This window comes from Vulpes vulpes, chromosome 12 (genome assembly GCF_048418805.1).
Source record: "Vulpes vulpes isolate BD-2025 chromosome 12, VulVul3, whole genome shotgun sequence".
Classification (NCBI taxonomy): domain Eukaryota; kingdom Metazoa; phylum Chordata; class Mammalia; order Carnivora; family Canidae; genus Vulpes; species Vulpes vulpes.
The window spans coordinates 93,251,733-93,269,802 of NC_132791.1; the positions used below are offsets into that span (position 1 = coordinate 93,251,733).

An 18,070-nucleotide genomic window follows, 5' to 3' on the forward strand; every position below is an offset into this window, starting at 1 on the left:
CCACGTGCCTCTGTCCTTTTGTCTGACTTATTTCACTAAGCATAGTACATGCTGGGTCCATCCATGTTGTTGCAGATGGCAAGATCTCATCCTTTTTGTGGCCGAGTAATATTCCAGTGTGTGTGCACGTGTGTGTATGAACACACATCTCACATCTTCTGTGTCCATTCATCTATTAATGGACATCTATTAATGTGTTGCTTCTGTATCTTAGCTATTAGAAATAATTTTGCAGTAAACATAGGGACTTATGTATCTTTTTAAAATAGTGTTTTTGTTTTCTTTGGGTAAATATCCAGTAGTGGAATTACTGAATTGTATGTCGTTTCTATTTTTTTTAAAGATTTTATTTATTCATGAGAGACACAGAGAGAGATGGAGAGACATGGGCAGAGGGAGAAGCAGGCTCCCTGCAGGGAGCCCAATGTGTTACTCAATCCCAGGACCCAGGGATCATACCCTGAGCCAAAGGCAGACACTCCATCACTGAGCTACCCAGGAGTCCCTGTTATTTCTATTTTTAATTTTTTGAGGAACCTCTATACCGTTTTCCAGAGTGATTGTACCAGTTTGCATTCTCACCAACAGTACATAAGGTTTCTTTTTTCCCACGTCCTTGCTAACACTTGGTATTTCTTGTTTTTTGATTGTAGGCTTCTGACAGGTAAAAGGTGATATCCCAGTGTGGTTTTTTTTTTTTTTTTTTTTTTTTTTTTTTTTTTTTTATCTCACGGGTTTTGATTTGCATTTCCCTGATGATGAGTGATGTTGAGCATTTTTTCATGTGTCTTTTGGTCTTCTGTATGTGTTCTTTTAAAAAAGGCTATTCAGTCTCTGCCCATTTTTAAATTGGATTATTTGTTTTTGGTGTTGAATTGTATAAATTTTTTATGTATTTTGGATATAAACATCTTATCAGATATATCATTTGCATATACTTTCTCCCATTCAGTAGGTTGCCTTTTCATTTTGTTGATACTTTCTTTTGCTGTGCAGAAGCTTTTTACTTTGGTGGAGTTCTATAGCTAATTTTTGCTTTTGTTTCTTTTGTGTAAGGCCAATGTTAAAGAGATTACTGCCTATGTTTTCTTCTAGGATTTTTATGGTCTCAGGTCTCACATTTAGGGTTATAGTCCAATTTGAGTTTACTTTTGTGTATAATGTAAGAAAGTGGTCCAGTTTTTTCCTTTTGCATGTGGCTGTCCAGTTTCCCCATCACCATTTATTGAAGAGACTGTGTTTTTGTCGTTGCCTACTCTTGACTCCTTTGTCATAGCTTGAGCCTATAAGTGTGATTTATTTCTAGGCTCTGTATTCTCCATTGATATATGTGTCTATTTTTGTACCAGTACCATACTTTTTTTGATTATTGTAGTATATCCTGAAATGTGGGATTTTGATACCTCCAGCTTTTTTTTTTTTCCTCCTCAAGACTGCTTTGGTTATTTGGGGTCTTTTGTGATTCCATGCAAATTTCACTATTATTTGTTCTATTTCTGAAAAATGCTATTGGTGTTTTGATAGGGATTCTTAACTTTATGTCTTATTTTAACTCTGATAGTGTTTCTTTGATAGGTCATAGTCTCCTTGGAGAATTTTTTTCTCCCAGAAAAATGTGTAGAGGACATATATATTCAATTTGAGTACAATTTCAGGGGGATTCTGGAATCCCAAAGCCCATCCATGGACCTCAGAGTAAGACCTATACTTTGAATAGAACTACAGACCTCTCTGTTCATGGTCTTTGTATTTGAATTGAGAGGCCACTCCTTTGCATCTTGATAAAGAAAAAAATGTACCATAAGGAATGCAATAATTTCAGTGTTCTTGATTCATTCAGATTCCAAAGCAATGGGGTTAAGGTGGCAGCAGTTATGACATTGTTTTTTTTTTTTTTTTTTTTGCTTCAACCTGTCTATAGAGATAGAGCAACTAGGATAGCAAATTCAAGCAATATCTGTAATAAAACCAGGGGACAAGGTACCCCCAAAATACCAAATGACCAAGTCACCAACAGCCAAAAAGCTCCTGTGGAATCAGAAACTGGAAGAAGATGTAGAAGAATGGCCACAGGCCTTATGAAGCCTTGAATGCCAGAAAACTTCAAAATTACCATCAGGAATGCTTGAAGGCCATTCTGAGGAGAAAGCAAAACCTGGGAGGTGACTTCACAGGCTCTAATTTATAAGTGAGTGGTAGCAGACTCCAGGAAAGTCTAATGGGCTGAAGCTATCTGTGAGTTTGAAACTCACAAACCAAAATACCCTTCCTGAAGGAGGCCCTGCACCTTAGAGAAACTAAAGGAGATTGAATACTTTGTAAAACAACGGGAAAGGGGAGTTCTAGAACTTGGAAACTTGGAAGTTAGAAAGGCCCTCCTGATCACCCTTCCCCACCTAAAGATAGAGGAAAAGTAATTTCACTGAAAAGTAAGCAGGAGTCCAATCCCACAACAATGTCCTTTAAGGCAATAAGTGTAAGTATGACAGGAAAGAAAGAAAGAAAAGAAAGGAAAAAGAAAGAAAGAAAGAAAGAAAGAAAGAAAGAAAGAAAGAAAGAAAGAAAGAAAGAAAGAAACTGTAACTTGATATTTTAAAATGAGCTTGGGAAGCATAAGAAAATTATTAGAAGTGAAGAAAGTGAAGAGAATTATTAAAAGTGAAGAATCAGAAAAACTCAAAATTGATTGGCTAAAACAGAAATGGAAAAAAATAGAAGGTAAGGCAAAAAAAATCAGGAAAAAGAAATTTTAAAAATTATTTTGGGAATGAAAACTAAACTAGAAGGAACTCAAGAGTGAATAAACACAATGGATAGTCCTTATGTGAAAATTAAAATACATAGTGAAAGAAAAAGAATTCAAGAGAAAGGAATAGTTACTGATAGGAAATACAAAAGATGCAATACAATATATGCATGATAATCAGCCCCTAGAGAAGAAAGCAATTGCCAAAGCAATGTAATGTAACAAATGTGAAAACTAAAATTTAAGAAAACTTTCCTGAAATAAGATACTAGTAAAATTCTGTGGAAGGGCACACAGCTGTCAGGAAAAGTTAACCCAGAACAGCCTACCCTGAGAAATTTTTTTAATATATTGAATTTTACAGAAAAAATTTTCCTTTAGGTGGAGAGACAAAATGGCTAAGTCTTTTTTATTAGGGGAGGAAAATCTGATTGTTAACAGATTTATCTGTCTTATGCCAGAAGACGATGGATTTGAACAGCCAGGGATTTTGTCTAGCCTAACTAACCCCTAGCTATAGGGACTACAAATCCACTATTGCTGGGTCTGCAGAACTTCGCAGATATTTTTCAAATTAGCCTTTCCTGAGGAATCTATTACATAATCAACAGAGAGAATTTTACGTGACCAAAATGATTAGCAATAGTTGGTAAGCATTAAATATATATTTACTTCCAGAACTAAGACTGAATGGTAGTTGTAAGGGAGAGAGTGTAACGTGCACTGGCTCCTTTCTGACAATGCAGACCGTCTGGATCAGAAAGTGGAAGCAGAGGGAAGGGTATATGAAAAGTAGAATATCCTTTCCTGTTGCTTTATAAACATTAACTTAGTAAAAGGATAATGTTTCACATTGGACCCTGAGGGAGTGAGAAAGGCTAGAGAAGGAGATGATCATAATAGTAATAGTGCTTTTAGTAGGGAACCAGTAGACACTAACCAAAAAGTGGAGACAAAGGATGTTGTGTAGAGTATTAATATAAATGTAACCACGACAACAAAAACACCAAATTCTATTCAATACAGAAAGATATACCAAAAAAAGAAATCACATGACCACAAAGAGAAAAAGATTATATACATTATGTGTGTGTGTTTATGAATTTCTCTCATAAAGTAAAATAAGAATAGTCTGTATGTTACCATTTAAGAAGGAAGGAATTGGAAAAATATATATACTTAAATATGTATGAATAAATATGACTTAGGGAACAAAGGCAAAAGAGAAAAAAATTAAATTTCCTTAAAACTTACAGCCCATTGACAAATCCTTGAGATAGGCAGAGTGACATTCCTCTAGGATCTCAACTGCCTCCATGTTTGATAAGGGCAAAAGGCAGCCTTTGCTTAACATTAGCCCAATCTCCAGGATCGTGTAAGTCTCCTTTAACATATAAAAATTCCTTTGGAAACTTACTTTATCCTCCCATATCTCTTTATATGTTAGCAGTCATCCCCCAAGTATATGGCCCCCAGATACACATCTGAAGGGTCTCATGACTAAGGGTTTACTAGATAGTAATAAATGACCTTTTCCTAACAAGGAAGCTTGAGCTAGCCCCTCAAGGTCCTGGAAACCTTGTTTCCAAATTCGTTGGAGACTTAGGCTCTCCCTAACCCCCTTTCCAAATTGAAAGTATATAATCTGCCACTCCTCACAACTCCCGTGCAGCTCTTTCTGCCCACGGGTCCTGTCCTCGGGCTTCAGTAAAACCACCCTTTTTGCACTGAAGACACCTCAAGAATTCTTTTGTGACCGTTGACTTCCCACCCCAACATTTTCACATCAAATTCTTCTATAATACATTTATATATGCCTGTGTGTGTGTGTGTGTGTGTGTGTGTGTGTATTTATATATATGGGTGTGGATGTATATATCCTTTTACCTAAGACAGTGTAGGATAAAGTTTTAAAATTATCTAAAGCAAGAATTAGGAAGGAATACAATGCAAAGGGCATGGATAGAAGCTAGGCTTTTTTTAATATAAATATATTTTTTATAGATGTAGTTTTGGAGACATGTAAATATTTTACATAAAATTAAGTTTTAAGGAACAAGCCCTAAAATTCAAGTAAAGTGTAAAAAAGCAAACCTGTGTTTCTGGAAGGTGGCATTGTCACGCAGAGAGAAATTGTTCCAGGTTTATTTTTTATTATTTTTTAAAGATTTTATTCATTTATTCATGAAAGAGACACACACAGAGAGAGAGGCAGAGACACAGAGAGAGGCAGAGACTCAGGCAGAGGGAGAAGCTGGCTCCACACAGGGAGCCTCATGTGGGACTTGATCCCCGGGACTCCAGGATCACACGCTGGGCTGAAGGCAGGCGCCAAACTGCTGAGCCACCCAGGTGTCCCCTTAAGCTGTTTTTCAATCATCATTTTGTTGATGCTAGTGTCATTGTCATTTTAGTGAAGTGCCGATAAAGTGAATGGTAGTTCCGTTGATGTTTTGAGAACTACAAAGAAACAGGTAAGAAAGGAAGGTAATTAAAAACCTATTCTTAATTTGTGTGTATGAACTTAATAAATGTATCTTTTCATAGCACATAACTTGTTTTGTGGCCTTGTCCACCAGAAGGCCTAGAAATAATGACTGATCAGTAGCAGTGAACACCCCTCGTGATCATTCTCTAAATACCGTTCTAAATATTAGTGGTGATTAGAGACCTGCTGATTCTGAGTCCAGAAATGTATAAGGTGAGCTTGGAGCACCAAGTTAGAGTATCAGAAAGCAAAGAGGCTACTAAAGAACATAGAATTTTGTCTAAAGTATTGCAGAATGAACTTGTCTGGGCTCCCCCTGGACAAAGATCGGACAGTTTAAACACCAATAAGGAAAAATACTGTAATGGCTTGAAAACTTCAAATATGTTAATTCTGTGAGTCATAGGAATGCATAGAAACAAACAGAAACCTCTAGAGAATATTAGGGAACCAAATCATTTTTTTAAACTGTTAACTAAAAGGAAATAATCAAGTGTTTTATTTTGCCTTTTACATGTAAGCATTCCTCAGAGTAACCAAACAGTTGAGGGGAAATATCTCTTTGCAGAGGTATGCATCCTGCTGAATACGCAGACGGAATGCTACCAACATCCTGCTGCAAGTACACAACCCACCTCTGAAATATTCTTGCAAACAAAAAAACAAAACCCTGAATCTGATCAAGCCTTTCGTTCTACCTACTAATTTACAGGAAAGAACAGACAAAGGGATACGTTAAATTACACCACAGGGATTCATTCAGCCAAATAACAGACTGTGGGAAACTGCAGAATAGATGACTCACTTTTTTTCAACGAGTTGCTAAGGAAAAAGTGATGGAGGAGAAATCTATAGATTAAAAAATATTTAAGAAACATATTGGCCAGTTGCAGTATATAAGTTTTACTTTGATTTTGGTTTAAACAGGGATAAAAAAAGAACATTCACGGGATATTTGAGGAAATGGGAATACTGCCTTGGAATATAAGAGTATTGAAGAATTATTTTTGAGCGTGTGTGTGAGCATGAGGGAAGAAGGGGACAGAGAGGTGGTCTTCCTGTGGTTTTTTTTTTTTTTTTTCCAAGAGCAATCTTTGTCTTTTAAACATGTTGAAATATTTACAGTTGAAATGATGTGCTGCCTGGGATTTGCTTCAAAAGAATCTAGGATTGTGGGTAGATGTATGGAATGTTACAGAGGGAACAAAATCAGCCAGGAGTTGAGAATTGTTGATTGGTGATAAGTTCAGGATTTAGTTTTGATTCTTTTTCAACTGGGTATAACATTTTCATTTTTACTATGGAAGAATTGGAATAAAAATCTGGCCATAGCTGCTCCCTAAGAATGGTTCAAAAGGAAAACACCAGTAATACACCTGATTTATTACTTCTGTACAATCAAGTTTATTATCCTTTTTTAAATAAACTTTTTATTTTGTGTGAATTTTAAACTGAGAGTAAAAGTTGCTAAGATAAATATAAAGAGTTCTTGTGTTCCCCTCACTCAATTTCTTTCCTTATTAATGTCTTATGTTATCATCTAAATGGGTTATGACTAAGAAGCTAACACTGATACGTTGCTATTGATGAAGTATCAGTTTATGAGTTTCACTAGTTTTTCCATTATGGCCCCCTTTTTTTTTGTTCTTGGACCTAATCCAGGGTACCACATTGCATTTAGTTGTCTGTCTTTCTTGTCTTTTTTGGTCTGTGACAGTTATCTCTCTTTCCTTGTTTTTCATGACCTTTATAGTCTTGAATACTGGCCAGTAGCCTGTAGAATGTCCCCTAGTCTGGGTTTGTCTGATGTTTTTCTTAAGATTAGACTGGGCTTATGGGTTTTAGGGAAGTGCCCTTCTTGTCACATTACATCAGAGGGTACATGTTATCACCATGACATCACTGGTGATGTCAACCTTCATTGTCTTCACTGTGAAGTCATTATTTTTCTCTTTCCCTACTCTGTTCTTTGGAAGCAAGTCACTAAACCTAGCCTACCCTCCGTCGGTGGTGGTGTAGTGTTTAAGTCTGCTTTCTGAAGGGGTGTGTGTTAGGGGTCCTCAAGACTACATCCAGGTTCATGATTGACAAATAGGCCTTAGCATATGGTCATAGTGGTGGGTAGGCTTTATTACGGCAGAAGGATACAGAGCAAAATCAGCAAAGGGAATAGGTGTATAATGAAGAGTTTAGGGAAACCAAGTAGAAGCTTGCAAGGGTGTCCTTCCAGTGGAGTCACACAGAATGTGCTTCATTCCCTCAGCAATGAGCTGTGACAGCACATGTGAAATGCCTATCAGAGAAGCTCACCCAAGTCCAGGAGTATAGGGATTTTATTGGCAGTTGGTCAGGTAGCAGTCTGTGCCTGCATGTATCAAAATTCCAGATTCCCAGAAGAAAAGTTGTGTCTTATCATTTATAGAAAGTTTTATACTAACGTAGGGAACTATTTACTACTGGTCAAGTTCCCAGCCCCTGGCCAAAGGTCAACTTTGCAAGCAGGCCTTTCTAAGGAGAGCAGTTTCTGTATAGGGAGGTATCTACATATTGTTACCTTTACCACACATTTTTGAGAAAAATAGGATTAGATTAAAAAAAAAACAACAGCGTAATAATGGGAGCTATTAGATCAAGAGTGTCTAATTTCTTTGCTGTACAGAATGAAATATGTGGCAATTTAAGCCTCTTTTTTTCATTTAGTGTTTCTCATGCTCACTTTTAAACATTGCTATAAAAATATTACTCATATTGCAACTTTTGAAGCATTTCATAATAAATGCCTCCAGGTTGTGACCTCATTTATTGCCAAATAATTGGAAGAAAGCTGTGTAAATTTCATTAATAAGTAATAACATAACAACCAAAACCTGGCAGGGGATCCCAGAAAGTAATTACTGAGATTTAAGACACAGTATGTATTAGTAATTTACTTTCTTTTAATAGGAAAAACGTGGTCTTCGAGAAATGCGAGTTCTTGAAAATTTGAAGAATGTGATCCATGAAACAAATGAACATACTCTTCCTAAATGTAGAGAAATAATGCAGGACAACTTAAGCCAAGTTCTCCAGAGATGTAAGCCCGCGTTGTTTTTTTTTTTTTTTTTTTCTAATACTGTTTTATTTCAAATGAATGCTATGCCAATGCTATGCTAACCTCCTGCCAATCCTTCAGTATTTTGGTAGTAGGTGGGGAGGGAATTCTTAACTGAAATATATAAAATGGAAGCCCTGTCACAGAGAACATTGACTGTCTAGTGATTAATGTTTGTTGCTGTTGATGTTAAGAGCATTAATATCCAAAGTGAGATGCGTGCATCTGGGGTGCACAGGACAATCAGTCCTTTTAGGATGTGAGAAAATTGCAACATTTTTTGCCTTTTAAAAAAAATTATCCATAAGAAGTTTGATAACTGGGAATTAGGATATGACACAAAACTGCTTTTTCAAACAGGATATTACCGTTTTTAACTTTTAAAAAAATAATCCTGTCATAAAAGTTTCTATTTTATAACTTTTTTCTTTAAGCAAAATATTATAATGTGGAGATTCCAAAAGAATCCTTATTAAACATACCAGACATTAATATAAAATAAAAGAAGTTTTATTAATAACTGATTTTACTCAAGGCCTCCTTGAATCTATATTGACACTATTCAGGTTGTCCAAGGATAGATAGGGCTGGTAAATAATGATGGATTACTGAAAAAATATCTTTCTGGGAGAAAAAAAGAAAACAAAACTAGCCAGTAATATAATGACCTGTGAAGGAAAGTAGCAGAGAGAGTTGGTTAATAATTGAATTAAGCAGGTCTTTGTATTCAAATCCAAATTAGTCTTGTGTACTATAATGCTAAAAGGAGCTTGGAGAAAATTAATGCCCAAGGATTACATTTGGTTTCTTTGAGTGGAACAGTAGAAAGTCTAAAATTGACTGTAGGCTTTTGTACTTTACTTCAGACTGCCCTTGTTTGTTTATACCAATACTTCTTAACCCTGGCTAACATTCTAGATGTTATACTAAAGGTAAAACTTGAATTATTCATAAGAATACTTATTAACGCATTTGAGATACGCTTTGAACTTTCCTTTTCTACACTTTGAGTATATAAAAGTAAATTGGGTAAAATTTGGTAAAAATCTGTGGTTACTTTGACTTACTTAATTCTTGGGCTAATGTTCTTATTGATTTGAGGGCTAGCCTCTTAAAAGAAGAGTTCACAATGAAAGAGAAAGATATTACTGGTAAAATGAGATTCAGACTATACTTGTATCCTAAAAAGAAGACCTGAAACACATAAAATGCAAAGTTGATAGTTAAGGTTTTAAGATCTGTGGACTACTCGGGGTGTAGTTAGCTCTATGAAATGGCTTTTGGAGGTGTTTTCCTGCCAGAAGTAAGAAAGGCTTCTTCACTAGGCTTCCACCCAGGGATTTTCTGGCAAGTATTATGAGCATGGGTAGAATGGAGATGATGATCTGCATTAGTTTTAACGATTTACCTGGGCCCAGCTGTTGTTCCTGGGAAATTGCACATTTAAAAATCTGCTATTTTAAGTCAGAGTGCTAGCTTGCTTATTTTCAATACTAATTGATCAGGGAGTTGTACAAAATCATGCAGACAAACTTATATGGAATATATTCTGGTCTAAGTAGCACTTTACAAGCCTAGGGATGAGTTTTGTGCCTGTTAGCACAACTGCCACATTTACCTCTTCCCCATGCAGAGTGGAGAGCTGCGTGCCCAGAATTCTGCAGGTGTGGCCTTAGGCTGGTAGTCCCACATGTTGCACAGAACTAAGTAATTATTGAGCAGTACAGTGGGGATGTCTGGATTACGGGAATGTAGACCCATGAAGGAATCCTCGACTTGGAACTGTTTCCGCTTTGGTCTGGGTAGCCACCCACCTTGCAGAGTGGCTCAGCGTTGGATGACCAGGAGCTTTAGAAAAGAAACTGACCTGTGTCTCCTTTAAAATCACAAAATGTAAATGAGAGCTGTAGGAGGGTACAGAAAAAGCAGCCCATAAGGCTGCCCATAAGCAGCCTTTATGTTATTTTCATCCTGAAAACAATAGTAGTGTCTGTGCCCTGCTTACGAATTATTTCACAGACTCATGGGCTTCACCAACTTTGTGTCTGGAGATCTCACCATGACCTTGATTTGAGAATAAGAAGGGCAGAGCCTCTGGATTATTCCTTATTCACGTTCATTAGCATGCAGTTTTCTTTCATTTCTTTCCTCTCTCTTTTTAAAAAATGACTTTTTGAATCATTATTTGAACAGAAGGATATATGTTTTAAATAATAAGAAAAAAAAATGAAAAAGAAGAAAGGAATCAATTACCTTAGTAACCTCCTGAAGGTAACATTGCTTAACTCTGGTGTACATCATTTCAGACATCTTTTGTGTGTCTCCATATAGAAGGACTGATAGATGATGGCTGAATGATATATTAGGAAGATATGAGGGGGAAAGAGTGTTTGATAAAATGGGGTCATACCCTTTTTAAGCTCAGGTATTAATTTTAAAGTTTATTTGAATTTAACAGAACAAACACTTAAAGTTGAGGGGAATACCTTAAAATAAATGTTTCTTTACTGTAAAAGATAGTAGTTAACTAAAAGATCAAAGAAAAATAATTAGAAAAACAAAAAAGTTATAAATAACATTCAGAAGCTAGTTGTGTTGTTATTATTTCTGCATTGATTGAGGCCCCAAGAGTTGGAGGCGTTAGGAATCTCACTGCTCCTCTCCTGCCTTTCTTCCCCAACTTCTTACTTGTGAATTTTAACTTGATTGAGGTTTATAGTATTTGCTTTCTGTCCTGCAGTTCTAGTGCTGCCAATTGTTTATTTAGCCTTAGACCATTTAGTTCCTTCTGATTTATTAGATCTGTAATGGTATTGTCACAATTCTGTTTCCTCAGCACTGCAATTTCATTTTTCGTTTCATGTGATGTGTTTGCTTTCTTTTAATACGCTCATATTGTTATTTTATATAATGAGGTACTTACGGAAAACTATCAGTTTTTCTTTCAGAATAGGTGCTTTGTCTGCCTTATCTGTCTCTCAGCTATCATGTGCTTTCTCCACCCTCCAAATCTATTTCTGTACAAATTAAAGCATATTAGAGTTCTAAGAATTTTGTCAACTCGTTTTCTTTTTCTAACTTTTGCGAGATGAGGTAATTACAGTGGGGTTAGGAGTCTGAGTTCTTGGCCGCCACATTTCACACTTTATAGTATACAGTTCGGATTAGTTGGTTCAGTAAATCATGGAATTTCTTACCTTTTGTTTTTCTTAGCTTTTTATTTATTTTGTGCATTATTTAGAGGACTAAATTTGCTTGGTTTTGCTTTCACTGTCTCTACCTAGAAATCTTTAGGAATTCAACAATTTAAAATACTAACCAGTTTTTTTATAGCACTTTACCAGTAAGAATTTTCACCAGTATTTTGTCTTTACTGCCTGCCTCTTCCTCACCCCATCTCTGTCCTCTCCTCCCTTTTCTGTGCTCCCTCTGCTCCTTCCCTCACTTGTATCTTCTTAACAGATTTTCTTGGCTCCACTTTGAGACTGCAACCAGAATCTGACCACCCTTACCATGTCCCTGACTGCCACCACCTGGTCTGACCTATGACCTGGATTGTTCTAGTAACCACACAATTGATGTCTTTCCTCCCTTTAGTCTCCTCCACACAGGAGCCTGCATGATCCTTTTGAAATGTGACAGCTCTTGTCATTACTATATCGGAATCTCTCCACCTTGTTTCGAGAAAAACCAGAATCCTCACGGTGGCCTGGGGATTTCTTCATGACGGCCCCCACTCTTTTATTTCCTTACATTTTTTTTTCCCACGTTTCATCCTAGCTACTCTGGCATTCTTATTCTTCTAGTATGTGCTAAATGTACTCCCACGTCAGCATTCCCTCTGGAATAGTCCTCTGTCAGGTTTTTGTACGTTCTCATTTCCTATACATCTCTGCTCAGATGTCCACAGTGTGACCCTCCTAGCTACTCTGTAATATTCATCCCCCCTCACTCTGGCATTTTCTGGCCTCTTTACCTTACTGTGTTTCTCTCCTGAGTATCTGCCACCACCTGACATGCTCAGTGTTTATCTATATGTTGTCTGCCTCCCTAGTGAAAATATAAGCTCCATGAGCTTAGGGACTCTGACTGTTCTCTGTAGTACCCCTGACACCTAAACAGTGGCTCATTGTAGTCTCGAAGTAATTATTCATTGAAATGAATGAAGGAGGGGTGTCTCGTGGCTCAGATGGTTAAGTGTCTTCCTTTCTTACCTTTTGTTTTTCTCAGCTTTTTATTTATTTTGTGCATTATTTAGGGGACTAAATTTGCTTGGTTTTGCTTTCACTCTGTCTCTACCTAGAAATCTTTAGGAATTCAACAATTTAAAATACTAACCAGTTTTTTTATAGCACTTTACCAGTAAGAATTTTCACCAGTATTTTGTCTTTACTGCCTGCCTCTTCTTCGCCCCATCTCTGTCCTGAATCTGGGGTCCTGGGATTTAGCCCCATGTGAGGCTCCCTTCCTCCCCCTTTCCCTCTCCCTCTGCCACTTCCCCTGCTTGTGTTCTCTCTCTGTCAAATAAATAAAATCTTAAAAAAAAAAAAAAAAGGAATGAATGAGAATTCAGCCAACATCTTCTGATACCAAACCAAAATTATTTGCTTATGTATGTATTTGAAGTTTACATATATACATCGTGGTAGAATGTTTTTGCTTCTCTTGTGTGAGGACAGTTGGGATGTTGTTAGCTGTTGTCTGTGGCACAATTTCCATATGTGGTGCTAATTTCAAAAAGTTTTGGTTTAGAGAATATAATTTGATAAATTCTTGATGCTTTAAAATCAGTATAGTCTCCTAAAATACTGAGACAACAGGGGAAACAGCTTCCTACTGAATTAATATAACCAGTAGAAGTGATAGGAAGGTTTGCATAATACACCTTTTCCTCTTGGGGTCTCTAATCATGAAGAAGGAATGTTTGGTATAGTCACATGATTTTCTTGTATTTTAGAAAAGCAAATTGCATGAAATTTAGAAAGTAAACCTTTATTAATATGTGGCTAAAGAATTAAAGTCAGTTACTTCTAAGGGACTGAAATTTCTAAAAATGGTCATTCTGTCTGAGTATAAAGACAATCCCTATAAGAACAAAAGTGTGCCTCTGTCAGATGTGTTCTAATTAAAAATTTAAAGGACATAACAAATGACAAAATAATGTCATAGTCTTGTAACTCTTCTTTTAGATTAAGCCCAGAATGATTTGAAAATGATAAAGCACCCAAAGACTACAAAATGGATTTTTTAAAGTTATGTTCAGCGTCAGGGGAAAAAATCCAATCAGGAAATGATAGAACCACTGCTTGGGAAAGATGATGTAATATTAATATGCCACAGAAAGAAGGCAGATCTAATCAGCTCCCATTTTGTTTTGTTTTCATCTTTTCTGTTAGAACAAACAATGATTGGGAACATAATTTTCAGTCCTAAAGTATTATCTTTATATAACTAAAATAAATAGTTACTGATAAAAACATTACTTTTGAAAAGCAGAATCCTCCTCTTTTACCATATTCTCACAGGGAGGGACCTAACATTTTTCAGAAAGGGAAATCACAGTCCCTGCCCTGTTTTGGAATTTGTGAGCTATTTGGGGCTAGGTTTGGGTAGGATAGGAAAGCAGAATTATAAGACACTAGGCAAACCTCTGTTGAAGCAAAGGCAAGATAAATGGTAAAATGCACACCTACCTGATAAAGGAATTTCAAATAAGAGAAAAATCCTTACAGGGAAAGCATTAATCTGGGAGGGCTTTATTATGAAGGCAGTTAACCTTGAACTGTTCTTTGAAGACAAGTAAAACATTTTCATTAGAAGAAAGGAGTAAGGAAAACATTTTCAGTAGGGATAGTACAGTAAGAAGAAAAATAGTAATAATCACATTCCTTGACTGCTTACACTATGTGCAGAACTGTTACCAGGGGCATTAATATTTCAATTATTTGTAAGCTTAGTATCTTATTTGATGTCAATTCTGAAGTCCTCTTATTAGTTGTTATGTTCATTTTACAAATGAGAAATTAAGGCATCAGGAACAGCAACAGTCAAGCGCCTGGCACATAGTAAGTGCTCACTCAGTATTTGACAAGTGAATGAAGGAGCAGGCACACATGCTAAGTCATGCAGCTAAGTCCTAAACTGTAGATTTGACTCCGGCTCACTGTTAACCTGCATGTGAAACAATGAAGTAAGTGAGACATTTGTGTATGGAAATACTATGGATTCAGTCAATGAAGAGGTCTGAAAAACTGATGGATGAAGACCAGTTTGATTGATGAGGTCATAGGAGGAGTTGAGTGTTGAGGAGAGAATTTTGAGCCAAGTTTTTAGAGGTTTTTAGAGGATTTTAAATCCTGCTTTCTGTACTTACTAGTCATATTACCTCCTCTTTGTACCTCAGTTTTTTGCCAAAAATCTGTAAAATGGGACAGTGATCCTCTCCTAAGAGGAAAGTGGGATTAAGAAGAATAATACATGGCAGGTACTTAGCATGGGCCTGGGCACAGAGTAATACTCAATAAATAACTCTAATAATTATTACTAGTAGTAGTGGTTCATTAGGAAGGGAAATCACTCAATGAGAATAGTGCAGGGAAATTTGAATCTGGCAGTGGCAGCCAGGGTGAATTAGCAGATGAGAGAGCAGAAGCAGGAATAGAAAGTTGTGGAAGTGTTGTACGTATCAAGTACTGTCTGCAAGAGAGAAGTTTGTATGAATAAGGAAAAGGGGAGAGAGAGTGAATGAATCGGAGAGACACTGTAAGACTAAAAATGTAATGATAAATTTTCTTGGCATTTTACATCTTTTTTGAGAATTCTGAAGTTTTTGTTGACAACTTGTCACTAGAATTAGTACTTAAATGCTTGTATCTCAAGGCTCAAGAATGATGGTGGTTCTGATTATGACATCCTGAATATATTGGCAAAACTTCTTTTTTTCCCTTCTAGCCATGACCAAAATACTATCAGTTCTTTTGCATAGTCTCTTAAGATCTAAAACAGTCCAAGTTTCCTTTTTTTTTTTTCTTTTCTCCAGGTAAGTCTTAAATATGAGCTGATTGAAACCCATTGTCTGTTTTATTTCAGTGCAAGCAGCTTCTGACTCAGTCTGTAGACTCCAACAGAGGGAGCAGGAACGAAAGAAGGTAAAAGTAGATCATTTGGATAATGGGGCCTATAACTCATATTATTAGCAGTTGCTTTGATTTAAAAAAAAACCTCTAAATTTGTTTTCTTTATGCAGTGATTTAAAAATATTTAAAAATGGCTAATTCATTGAAGATATGTTGAGGTATGAACACATGATTGCACCATGCATATTTTTATAAGTCAAATTGCAGACCTTTTTTTTTCCTTTTTCAACACTTCCATCTTTTCCCTGAAAGTAGTGTTCATCTGATGGAGAACAAAGAGTAAGACTTTCATATGGAACAAAAAATACCCACCAGATTGGAAATACACATTTTTTCTTTGAGCCTGAAACATTGATGAGCATGTTATATATATTCCTTCTAGAAAAGGAACCATTCATGCCTGTGAATAGGTTATTTAATGAAAAGTCCTAAGAGTATGTGAATCACTTGCTGGGTAGTGCTTTGCTTATTGAAAATGTATCTTAAGTAAATTCAGATGTGGACAAATAGCATAAAAATTTAAGTTCCTGTGATAATTTGCTCTTTTCACTTATAATTTCCAAAAAATATATTGATAACTTATTCATTGTTCTAAACTAATAAAGATATATTTTTAAAGAAATGTTGAAAATACGAAATCACTCTGAATGGAATGCCTTTTCTGTATCAACAAGTGTTGCTATCTCCATTTCTCTGGAATGTGTTGTGGTTTATCTACAATAATAGTTCAGATCTGCACTGTATAAAAACACAGTGGAATAAATAAAGCTTGCCAGAGGTTAAGTTTCTACCCCCTCAGTTCAACTGTAAATATTGATACAGAGTTTTAAAATGCAACAATTTGATGAATTAGGCCTTACTGAAAGGACTCAACATTTCAGGCAGGTGGGAAGACTGCCCAAGAGGAGGAGGGTCCTAGCAGGCTGGGTCAGAGAGCAGAGCCACTGAGCATGTTGATAAAATGGCAAGGTACAGCCGTGGCCAGGAAAATCTGTCTGGGTGTAGTACTTGGATAGTGTCCAAAGAGCACTTATGCAGGCACGAGAGCTTAACATGGGCAGTGCCAGACTGGAGAGCAGATATTGCGAGGTGCCACGGGGGAGGAAAGATTTTAGTTTAAGTTTAAGGCTGTTCATACACTCAGGAACTAATGGTCCAGAAGAGGAGTCCCAAACCACTAATGCTAGTATGATGTAGGATAAAGTAACAGCTGTTGGTCAGGTTACAAAGAACTTCATAGGATCTTGGCAAAGGGGTGGTAATAATGTGTGAGGAAAAATGGTGGCATTCCAGCCCAATCTTGGTCAGTGAATAGGAATGCATTTATTGTAGGGTGAGGGATACAGTGTAGGCAAAGACAAAAGATATGAGAAGTCAGTAGTCTCACATAGCTGTATGTGAGTATCTAAATGGATATTTCTAGAAGATGATTGTGGAGAATCTTCAGTGCTACATTAAACAATTTGTTGAGGGCACCAGGAGCAATTCTGGTTTTGAGAAACAGAAACACTCTGATAGAGCACTGGCTGCACTGGCTGTTACTCACTGTAAATAAGCAATTCTCTATATTTTCAAAATAAAAATTAACAGTGTTCTGTGTAGCATGTTACTGTGTGATTTAAGCAGATTCATGTGAATATGCACTCATACATTATTGATCTTTCTTCCTAAGACATTGTCAGAGCAGTTATGATTGTGATAAAATGTCAATTCTTGTCATTCTTGAGCAGAACTAACCTAAAATTAAATTATATTTGGAATAGTTCCTCTTGTCATTTGGAACTTTTTCACATTTGGTATCTTAACTGTATATAAGTATGAAAATGACCAGCTTAGATGAAAAAATATCTAGAGTCTTCTACTTCTGGTAGTTCCTTTTGTTGGCTAGCTGTATGCCCTTACATAAATCCCCTTGAGCTTTAAGCTCCTCATTTGCAAAATAAATACCAGTTCTACTTACCAGATAAGTTTTATTATATAATCTATGTGAAACAGCTTTGCAAATTGTATATGACTCCAGATGGAAGGCACAATTTTTCTCCTCCCAGATCGATTTAAGATGCAGGCAGTCACTCTATGGATAAGAGCCCTGCTGTTGTGTCTGTTAGAATTGGTGAATCACTTGAGAATCCCACCCATTCACAGTCTCATAAATTAAAAGGTACTAAGATACTGTACCACGGTTTGAATAAAAACGGCCTCAGGAAATAAAGTTCTTAGATTATGTTAGTCTTAAATATAGGTATTATGTCAGAGAATATTACTAAACTTTTGAATGTGGAATATAAATTAAAAATTAGTATTTTAGAATGTACTAAAGTGTGTTTCACTTAGAATTAGTATGGCATTTATGAAACCTACATTTATAAGAATCCACTCTGATTATTTTCTTTTTTCAAGATAATTTAATAAAATAAACCAGCTGAATGTTACACAAAGTGCATTATCAGAGCTCAGAGAAAAGTAAAAATTCTTTATATTTTGCAGGTCAATCTTTTTTAGTGCTCGTATAGTTAGTAGAACATCTGAAATATGTATTAAGGACTTTTTGGTTTTTGCTGAAACTGACATGGTAGAGATTTCAGATCACATATATAGATATATAAAAG

General features: G+C 36.2%; 1 protein-coding gene across 3 annotated transcripts in view; it reads left to right on the forward strand.

Annotated features, from left to right (window-relative positions):
* TXNDC5 (thioredoxin domain containing 5) overlaps nt 1-18,070 on the forward strand; it is a 167,475-nt gene that overhangs the window by 15,412 nt on the left and 133,993 nt on the right. For 2 of the 3 annotated variants that reach the window (XM_025999387.2, XM_072729166.1), the window contains 2 exons: nt 8,178-8,307; nt 15,415-15,473. In XM_025999387.2, coding sequence (XP_025855172.1) covers nt 8,178-8,307; nt 15,415-15,473 — 189 coding nt within the window. The remainder of the gene's footprint in view (nt 1-8,177; nt 8,308-15,414; nt 15,474-18,070) is intronic. The other variant, XM_072729171.1, reaches the window with a different exon arrangement.